At 33.6% G+C, this 10827-nt stretch overlaps 1 protein-coding gene across 2 annotated transcripts; it reads left to right on the top strand.

Moving 5' to 3' along the window:
• Window positions 1-811: 811 nt before the first annotated feature.
• Window positions 812-4654, top strand: LOC138129993 (2-methoxy-6-polyprenyl-1,4-benzoquinol methylase, mitochondrial-like). Of its 2 annotated transcripts, XM_069046342.1 has the most exons (7): window positions 812-2028; window positions 2206-2274; window positions 2328-2515; window positions 2568-2717; window positions 2816-3143; window positions 3193-3301; window positions 4490-4654. In XM_069046342.1, exons 3-7 carry the CDS (start codon window positions 2407-2409, stop codon window positions 4592-4594), a joined length of 801 nt encoding a protein of 266 aa, XP_068902443.1. In that variant the 5' UTR covers window positions 812-2028; window positions 2206-2274; window positions 2328-2406; the 3' UTR covers window positions 4595-4654. The 2 variants fall into 2 exon arrangements, with proteins under 2 accessions (XP_068902443.1, XP_068902444.1); XM_069046343.1 differs by lacking the exon at window positions 812-2028 and having other exon boundaries at window positions 2056-2274.
• Window positions 4655-10827: the final 6173 nt, after the last annotated feature.

Raw genomic sequence — 10827 nt, 5'->3', positions numbered from 1 at the left:
CATTTTCCAAACAACTTTCTGGTGTATAACTATAATGTGGTTGTGTATTCTTTAATAAATTGAATTTAACAGCTAAATTCATGTGTATAATTTTAGCGAATATATCGTGTCGTTTTTTATATTCGCTTTGAGCCAAAACGGTGCAAGAAGAAATAATGTGTTCAATTGTTTCTCCTTCAGTTCCGCAAATCCTACATTTATCAATTACTTATAATTATAAATTATAATTACGAATTATAATTAACAAAGTTTGGTCCATAGTTGTGAATGACGGTGTGCACAATTAAATTATAATTAGAAAATTATACTTAACAAATTGTGCTTCATTTGTGTTTCACTTATAATTATCAAATTCTTGCAAACTCCAAGGTTTTTACGTATAATTAGATAATTTGACCAATCAGATCATTAGCTGTCTTTAACCTCAAATCTCTGAGGTCGGTTTTTTGCCAAATGGACGCATTCGATGAAAAATTGGCGACAATTAGTTTCAATATCCATTACGCTTACCTTCGTGGCACTTACTGTAACTATTTACTGGGTATATCTAATTGCACCAAACTAAAACTAGTAAAATGTCAAAACTAGTGACAGTTGTTTTGCAAATTTTCTATAGTTTTTCATTGGTCTGTAGTTGTTATTAATTATGATTGTGAACAGCAAAAGTGAAAGTATTTTTTGCAAAGTATAATTTTCTAAGTATAATTTATAATTATAATTTCTTAAGTGATTGGAAACAAAGGGTAACTCGTTACACAAAATAACGCATTTCCTAACTGGTTACATAAATAGCTATTGTCATACACCGCAGTTCTCCAAATGCCATTTCATAGCGACTTCGGAATTTTATGGTGTTTAGTATAAATTCCTCTCTTAACATGTGATCAACATGTTCCATAGTCCATTGGGTTCAGGTTTGGTGGTATGGAGGTCACCCTGCAGCGACGATCAGGTCAAAAAATGCATACGACGCACATTGCTGTGTTTCATTACATGCTGAAACAGTCTTCTGTTTGAATTTTGGCGGAAGCCTAGTGACATTGGGTTTATTACAATGTTCTGGAATATACAAGAGTATCACTTCAAATAAAGAAAGACGTTTGACCTTTAATTCTTGATGCGACTTATGTGTGTGACAATGAGCCCGACGGAATTGAAATTAAAATATCCAACTTTTTTTGGAAATGTTTTGTCGGTGTCCAACAAATCGAATACGAAATTATCGTCTCTGCGTATTTCGCATTAAAATTAAACAACAAAGATGTTCAACAATTCTCGATTCAGAGTAACGTAAAACATTTCGGAAATATGGACGACGTGGTGGTGGACATTTCGACACAAAACAACAAGCAGAAAGAAAACAAATACAAGAAATTGTCACCGGGAAGTTTCGAAGCGCAAACAGGCAACTTCAGTTTGAAAATATATTGCCAAGCTTTTAAAAACCTGACTGACCAAAACAAACAGTCTCCATTTATTCTGTACACGAACGCCGACTTTAATTCCCATCGAAAAGAAGAAATGACCAATTTTAAAATGATCGAGGACTACCAATCTGAGGTAAATCTGCTTTTAAACACAAGTTTTGACGAAAGAAATGTCGACAAATTTGAAGTGAACGAAAAGATGCCAGATGAGGAAGAAGTGACAAAATCAGATTACGAAGAGTTTTTGTCTCGGTTTGTTTGTCAAAAAAATTTTCAAGACCTCAAACAAGACTTGATCGAATTTTGCATAACGAGAACATAGTTTCGAAGTATTTGAATTTGTTCAGAAAATGTCACCAAGGCAGATTCACAAATAACACGATGGATAAAGCAACGGTGAACGTTCATCTTATCGAATTTTTTGGCACCATTTGTGATAACAGATAGTTATCTCTTTGATAGTAAAAATCGCAATTTAGGATTGTTTGATAAAGCAATTCAAAAGTTTGACTTGACTTTGATAAACGAGATGTGCAAGGACTTCCTCGAAAAGTTTTCAGAAAAAGTTGAAGAAGAAGATTCCAACATATTTCAAGATGAGGTATTTATTTATGACACTGTAGTGGTAAATCTTGGTCATTTTTCGCTCTTAATGTTAAAATTGGAATAATTCAAAAACTAAGAATTTTCTTTTGATGCGAATTTCATGAATGTATTTTTTGATTTAATTGTTAATTATGAGCGTGTACGAAAAGCACTTTTAAATTTTTTTTTGCAGAAATAACAACCTAGACTGGTGGTTTAAAAAAGGATCGATAAAGCAAATAATTTAAATGTTAAATATCAGGTACTAAATCCTTGATTTATACTTTACACCTATAAAAATTATATGTATTAAAGTGTTATCTACGCATTAACAACTGCACTGTAGTAAAAGCAAAGTAGTCACTACAACTTAGTGTCTTGATTACGACATACAATGTTGTTTAAACGACTGCTTTATGTAAATTTTTTACCAAACGCAAGATATTTAAATGGAACACAAACGAAGACCAAGTCAACGAAAGATATTCAAGAGCAGGAAAAGGGTTTGTTTTATGAATAATAAATTAACCTGTAAGCCACAAAATACGATTTTAGTTATCCAAATATTCGATCATGCGGCCTCTAGTTATGACAATCTACTTGATGTTGTTTGGTTGGGAATTCATCGATCCTGGAGAAAGAAATTGATAGATCGTTTAGCACCTGTAGAAAACACAAAACTTATCGACGTGGCTGGGGGAACTGGTAAATATTTCTGCGAAAATTGTAAAATATTATACATTATTTAGTTACTCCTGTTCTTTGCTATAGCGTTTGGTATATAATTTAACTTTTGCTGACAGGTGCTGGAACATTTTACTTTCTCGATTACATCCGTCGCAATAATGTAGGAAAAAATTGTCACGTCACCCTATGCGACATTAATGATACCATGATGGAAATTGCTAAACGCAAAGCTGTGAAATATCCAAAGTTAATTAGTTTTGTCAAAGGTGATGCTGAAGATTTGCCATTTGAAAACGCATCATTTAATGCATACATGATGTGTTTTGGAATGAAATATTGCCAAAACGTTGACAAGGTTTTTAACGAAGCTTACCGAGTCTTGCAACCTGGGGGAAAGATTTTGCATTTGGAGCTCAACCAAGTGGAAAATAAAGTTGCGAAATGGTCGGTAATGTGTTTGGTGACTGACATTAATAAAATAATTGCTTTAAAGGTTATTCAATCAATACGGTAAATATATGATACCTATGTTTGGGCGTTTGTATCATCAGATGCCTCTCATGATATATTTGATGGAAAGTATCCAAAGGTTTCCTGATCAGGTAGGTCTAAAACAAGACTACATTTTTAAGTAAAGTCCACAGATACGTTGAAGTAATTAATGGCAAAAAACCCTTCGGAAATATTTTTTCGTCAAATTTTATATTTCATTTTTTAATATTATAATACGAGAAGGAACAGTCAACCAGAATATACTTACCTAACTCTTTTCAAAAATATTCTCTTTCGTTATAATACAAAGTTTTAAACATGTTGCAAAATTGTTTATTGCAAACCCCAATCCTTCCAACGATATTTTATCACATTCTGTCTTTAAAGTATTTAAGAAATCAACGTTTAATGATATTATTCCTGTGTGCGATTGTTCATTGGGTTTAGATTTATGAGTGTGGTTTTGGGAGATGGAAAAATCTTGTTAAATATAGTATTATTTGCCATTGAGCTGATGTCGATTCTGTAGAATTCTGTTGTTATTCACTATTATTATAAAATTGATCATTAGAAATTGGGAGTTTTATCGAAGGTAAAATAACAAAACCTAATTTTTTTAATCGGATAAATTTCTCAATTTTACGAAACCTTTTTGCTTTGACATTTTACGAGTTGAATTTGGGCATTTTTATTCTGGTTAGACCCGAGAGCTTTAGCTCGAGGGTTAACCTTTGAATAAAAATGCCCAAATATCAACGAGTAAAATTGTCTAAAGCAAAAATGTTTAAGTGAAAATTGGGAAATTTATCAGACATTAAAAATTAGGTCGTGTTATTTTTGGCAAGATTAATTCCAGAATACAAACTTTAACGCTAGGTTTATAATACAGTTATTAAAAACACAATTATTAAAAATAGTTTGAGAATCTGACAGGAGTAGCATGCAATTTTAATCAATTTTGACAGATGACAGAGTAGTAGGAGGTTTTGAATGCAATAAATATTTTTGATTGGATGAAAGAAAGCGCTCTGATTGGTTGAACACGCACGTTTGATGTACGTGGGAATTAATCGTCGGATAAAATGGCAGGAAGTCCCAACGTCTCTCTTTGTTCAACAGTGAAAGATTTTCATCATTATATATGACATTTCAATTGTAATTTAATTTAATTCTTCCAATTATAACTGAAAAGAAAATCTTGGGCAACAAATTTATATTACTTATTCTTTTGATTAAGTTTCGGATCTCATTCCGGCTTATGGAAATTAGACAACCAAACTGCCAATTGTTATTTGTAGGAAAACCTTAAGACTATGATGGAAGAAGCAGGATTTCAACAAGTGACTTATGAAAATTTACATTCAGGTATCGCAACTATACACATGGCAATTAAACCGTATTGATTTTTATGCAAATGATATGTTATTATTATTATGTAGTTTTATTAATGTATTAAACGTTGTAGATAAAATAAACAACATTATCTTAATCTGTAGATAGTTTAGCTAAGTTCTGATCGAATTAAATATTCAAAATGGTCAAGGTGTATCTTCTTCTTTATTTTTTAATCCATAAAAATATTCAAGTTTTTAAAATTCAATTAACTATTTCAAAGAATGGCTTTTTTAACAGAGAAATATTAAAAAAGACGTCCTCTTTGATGATCTGTCATAAAAATTGTTTTTTAATTTTAATAATTGTTTTTGGGGGTGGTTTAGGATGGCTGGGAGTAGAGTAGTCATGTGACAACCACACCAGGTTACGTTTTTATCCTCTGACTCACATCCTAAAATTTCAAAGTGTTAATGTTAAAGAAACTAGAATTGAACGCATCAGAAATTTTCGTGGGAACACCGGTATAGTAGGTACACACAAAGATAGTAACATTCGTACTAATGTCAAATAATAATTGTAAGAGAATTTGTATTCTCCGAATAATTTTTTAAACTACAACTGAAAATCAATTCGAAATTATTTAATTAATTAATTAAAAATGAATTAAAAATACGCCCTTTGTCAAAAATTATGCAGTCAAGCAATACACTCATTATAATATCTAGTCTTCATTCAATATAAAAAAGAGAGAGAATTGGTCAAAAAGCCTTGGTATTATTGGAATTTTAAACTCTCAATATAAGAATATAATTGGTTGCCACGTACGGACCTGTTAGTATCATGGCCAAGTCCATTCAACTCTAAATGGTTACGGGTTATCGCCATTCCAATTCGTATGGAATGTTATTTCTACAAAGAATGCCATAAAGTAAAGTTCATTTCTGAGTTGAATGCCGGTAAGTCGTAAACCCGGGTTGTCATAAATCAATAATAATCACCGCTTAACATTTGCACATGCAACTTTAATTTGTTGGGAAGATACTTGTGCTCGGTTCACGGTAACAAACTGGCCATCCTCATTCTGAAAGCTGTGTGCGGACGTAAGAGTGAGAAAACATGATGTTTAGAAGATGCCAGGTAAAGGATAGTATCTACTTTAGAGCAGAAAATCCAAAAAGTTGAATTGTAACATTTTAACTGCCTAACCAAATATGGGTATTAAATAACACATTTAATCGAAATAACTAAAATCTTCTGATTGGCTGTCATCACCAGAAGTAATAATCAATGATTGTATCTTATCAATTAAACTTTCTTGTTGGCACCACTGGTTCAGGATTTTTTCGGCTGCTTATAAGCTTTTGCAAGACCCAACAATTTTAGTAGCCGGTCACTTATTTGTCGTTTTAGTTATATTGGGTGATTCAAAATGATTGTGGATAAGTAGGGCAACTATGTGCGAAAATGTATGTGGCAACTGTGTGGATGTGGTAGAGTGGATATTTGCATGACATTTCATAAGCGTGCATTTGATTTTTGTTATACCTTTGCACATTGATTTGACAATTTTCAAAACAGTGCGACTATGAACTGTCAAAGAAATGCCGACTGTATTCTACCCACACAGTTGCAACATAAATTTTCGTACATAGTTGCCATACTTATCCACAATCATTTTGAATCACTCAATACCATACCATACCATAACTTTATTGTTTTCTATCCACATCTTTTCTATTTTGTTTTGCACATTTTTCAACTATACGAGAAAGAATTTTTTTCTACAAACACTAGTAAAAAATCAATTTTTTATTTTTTATCTATTAGTGTTACAAGTAATTACAACTCGTTTGTCACAATGACGTTTTGACAGAGCAGCACAGAAAGACCCATGAATACCAGAATAATAAGCTCTAGAGGTAATTTGAATAGAGAAGAACCTGTCACGTGATATGCGTAAGAGACGAAATTTGGTGGGACTCGAGCGGACTAGTCCATTTCTTTCTGCAGGGGGAGGTGGCGAGTCAGGTGCGCACTTGCGCAGGTGTGGCGTCATTTAATTTCAGCTAACAGGTTCTGAAATAGGTATTGTTATGTCTAATAATGTCTGTTAAAGTGACATACGCAAACTTTTAAAATGTATAACATTATCACATAAATCAAATTGTGTCGAACGTCAAACAGCTGGGAAAAAACAATTTGCCACTGCACTCGGTGTCCCGTCCACTTCAACGCAGCAAAGGTCACGTGACAGGTTCCTCTCTATTCAAATTACCTCTAAAGTGCGTCTATCGATATTTTGAAACGACTTTTTAAACACTAGTTAAGGGGAAGAATACGCCAGTGGTGAGAGCCAAATTCTAATTTTCACATTTAGCGCTCTTCACGAAATGCTGTGTTCGGTATAAAAATTTTCTACGTCGTGTTGGCTTCGCTGGTACCTTCTCATAATTGGTTTACAACAGGGCAACTACAGTTTTGTCACCAGTAAATTTACGACACTTGAAAGGACAAGTGGTGCCCAACTGCCAGACAACTTATTCTATTTTTGCGGATATATGGCATAATAATAAGTAATAGTGTAACGTTTTCACACTCCGTGGATCGACGATTTAAAAAAACACAATTAACTTATTTAATGGTTTATTTTAACACCTCTAATTCACATTAGTTCGCTCTGGATCTCAAGTGTCGCTGTTCAATTACCTTTTAAAAAATTCTGAAAATATTTTTCAATAATTAAAATAAACTAGGTCAAAACTATAACCTTTCAGCCTGTATGACTTGAAATTAAAAATTCAAATTTTTGAAGGAACTCTGAAGTTTCAATGCAGTGACCATGTTGCTAGGTAACTAATAAAAAACAGTGCGTGAAATGAAAAACAGAAATAGTCGTATGCGTGAAATTGCATTTCACACACTGTTTTGTATGGTTTCTATGGTTTCGATCTTACTAACAATGTAAAAAAAAAGACACGTAAGAAAATGACCCACTTCATGCACAGATAACTATGCGAGAATTTCAATTTTTTGAATCAATTATAGAAAAAAGTTATTTGGTAAAATTTTAAATAAGCATAAATATAATTTTTTTATCACTGTTCAATCTTTACCTCTCTCTACCCCAACTTAGTGGTGCCGGACCCCTCAGGCTACTCCGGCTACCTGTAACTATATACGAGCCCCGTACGGCTAATTGTTTTTAAAAATACATTCTCCTTTGTCTAATTCATATTTTCTATTTTCACTTACAATACCCCGAGTGTGTTGATTGTTTCCGGAAATTTTGTTCTCGTGAAATTACCGGAAATTTTCGATCTCATTATACGAATATTTGTTTCGACGACAAATTGTCTAAGAAACAAATACGAGTAAAATGTGGAGAAAAATTTCCCGCAATGTCGTACCATCGAGTTGTATTCGGCATGACAATTCCACGAAAGGAAATTTCATTTTCAACTTTTACACAATTTTTTTAATTTATACGTAGTCTATGACTCTCAAAGCGTTAGTTAATTTAGTTGAGAATCGCCCTCAAATGTCACATGATTTATATTGACAAATCACAACTCCGAATTATTTGAATAGCAACCAATCACAATTTAATTAAGCGGAAATTTTCCCTAGGGAAAATTTCCGATATAATTGACCTAGGGAAAAAATTTTTCGGGCGATTCTCTTCCGAATATACCTCGGGACAGATATACTGGGTGCCCCAAAATTCGCAGAACAACTCAATGAGGTAATGTCAATTCATGTTAGAAAATAACGAGAAAAATAATTAAAAAATTCTATACCTCTTAGATTTGAAGATATGGGGGCCCAAAAGGTGCAGCCTTGATCTCATGTATTTTAAATAATAAAAAAGATTTTGACTATTTGTCTTTTGCTAGCCAGTGGCCTAATAATTTTGAACGATTGTGATCAGGTTTGCAATTATTTTCTCCATTATTTCCAGCATTTCCAAGTAGTAATTTTATGTTCGTTTTACCTCAAACAGCGTACGGCAACACGGCTTTGATTTTTCCCTCTCATTTCCATGGATACAACAAAAGTTAAATATTTGTAGACTATTGGGATGCATAGAATGTTTTTAAATGTTGCCACATTTAGTGTAACGAATAGGTCCATATCTTCTACAAAAAAGAAGATTGATTTTTTTAAACATTTTTACCTGATCTCTTAATGACTACTTAACAACGTACTACTACGTTGTTCCGCGAATTTTGGGGCACCCAGTATATCGCCAGAAATTTTTTTCTTGCAGTCCAACACTCGTGTTTGTCGCTCAAAATTACCCTCGGGCTAGCGCCCTCGTGTAATTTTCTTGCTACAAACACTCGTGTGTGAGGACTGCTCGAAAAAATTTCCGGCTATATATCTGTCCCTTGGTATATTATATATGAAAACAACAAAAATTTTACTGTGGATCAAAAATGAGTTTAGCAAAATTCGAGGAAGGAGGAGAAAATGACAGTGATAATTCAAGGAAAAATTTCTGAAGTGTTATTATTACGCTTTATTACGAATATCAACTGTTCAGTCAATGTTCTATCAAATCAAGCTAAAAGTAAATGCAGAACGTAGATGCAGAAACTTTCTTTTTGTAAATTTCATTACGCTCCTAGTTTTACTACTCTACCTGAACGCAAATTCCAGGATGCAATAAACATTCGAGAATCGAGTGCAACCCCGTCCAACACAGTCGAAGTCGAGGCGCCAGGCCTTCCACGGAGACAACACGCGAAGGATAGAATGCTGATAGCTGCATTTTCACTCCGTTGTACAATCAAATTTTGTCAAGGAATTACAACGATTGTAATTAGTCAACAAATTTGAAATTTCACAAACAGTTCAACAACACATCAATCGTAAGATCTTGATTATTCTTGTTCTCATCTGAATAAAGTCCTGTTCAGAAAAATATTCTAAAGTAAGGCAAATTATTAGGCGTTTTCTTATTTTTTTTTTGGGAAAACTAAGGCCGTCTTGAACATTTTGAATATCAAGAGCCTTCAATCTACACTAGTTTTATGGCATATATTTTTTTCAGGAAAATTTATTGATTAGTTTGGCCACAATTTGTCGACAAAAATCGCCTTAATTTGGCTCTCACCACTGGCGTATTCTTCCCCTTAACATTTTGGGTCGTTTATGATGGTCTCTTTACTAGGGGATTATTTACCTACCCTGTAACAAAAACTCTCGATGGTACCTGCGGATTATTGAGGATCGGTTACTCACGACTTTTACGACGATCTTTGTTAGCGGGCAATAAACCACTGAAGGAATCAAAAGGTCGTTTTAAAATATCGATAGACGCACTTTACCTATCTACAATACAATCGAGGGACGGTGTTGAAAATAGGCAACACTCCATGACTCCATCCTGCTTTCAATTATATTTTTAACATAACCTCATGTTTAAGTGTTTTTAATGGTGTTTGTACTGTTTGTAGACAAAATAGTGTATGATATTCGTGTTGAAAGTGATTTTATTTTGTTCTCAAAATAAAATCTCACTTTTAACACTTGTATCGTAAATAACTATTGTTGAACTCTACAGCGAAACGATTTTTTTTCTAAATTCGAAACAAACAAACAATAATTATCAGTCTTGTCCTTTAATTTTACGTTCGACAATAATTTGAGCAGGGAACAAATTGTTGATTTAATGGACATTACTGTATTAAAATTGTTCAGTTATTCCCCGCTTGCGTCGCCGCTGGGTGAAATAGAAAAGTGCAATATCTATGCCAATAGCTAACAATTTAAAAATACAAAGTAATCTTTTTTAAAAATATTTTTCCTTTACTTTAAACTCGCATTGTATGGATTTAAAAGAAATAAATATAAAATTGAAAGATTTACCTATCTTACTTAAAAAAAAAATAACTATTACTTAAATGATATTCACCACTGTTAGTAAAAATCGTTGAATTTAAATTGATTACATGTGGCAGTTAATAATATGTTAATATGTTCCCGATATAGCATCTGTTCTATCGACTGGGAGCGTGGCGCACTCCTGTAATCCAGCTTCTTGGAGGTCGGGTTCAGTGGATGGTTTGAGATTGGGAGTCCTGTTACAAAGCGGTTCACGTTGACTGGATGTCCACACTAAGACCGGCATCGACATGGACACCCCGGAGGAGTCCAGGGTGTCCAGGTCAGCTAAGGAGGGGCGAATCGGGCCAGGGGGGAAACCTAGCAGCCAAAAGTCCCCGTGTCGGTCAGTAGTGGGATCGCGTCTAGGAGTGGGAGCTCTGTGACAGCCCAGTCAAAATAGCTAGACCTGGAT

This window comes from Tenebrio molitor, chromosome 4, assembly GCF_963966145.1.
Source record: "Tenebrio molitor chromosome 4, icTenMoli1.1, whole genome shotgun sequence".
In the NCBI taxonomy this organism is placed as follows: Eukaryota; Metazoa; Arthropoda; class Insecta; order Coleoptera; family Tenebrionidae; genus Tenebrio; species Tenebrio molitor.
The sequence above is the reverse complement of the archived record's forward strand: the minus strand, read 5'-3'. Positions and strand labels throughout refer to the sequence as shown.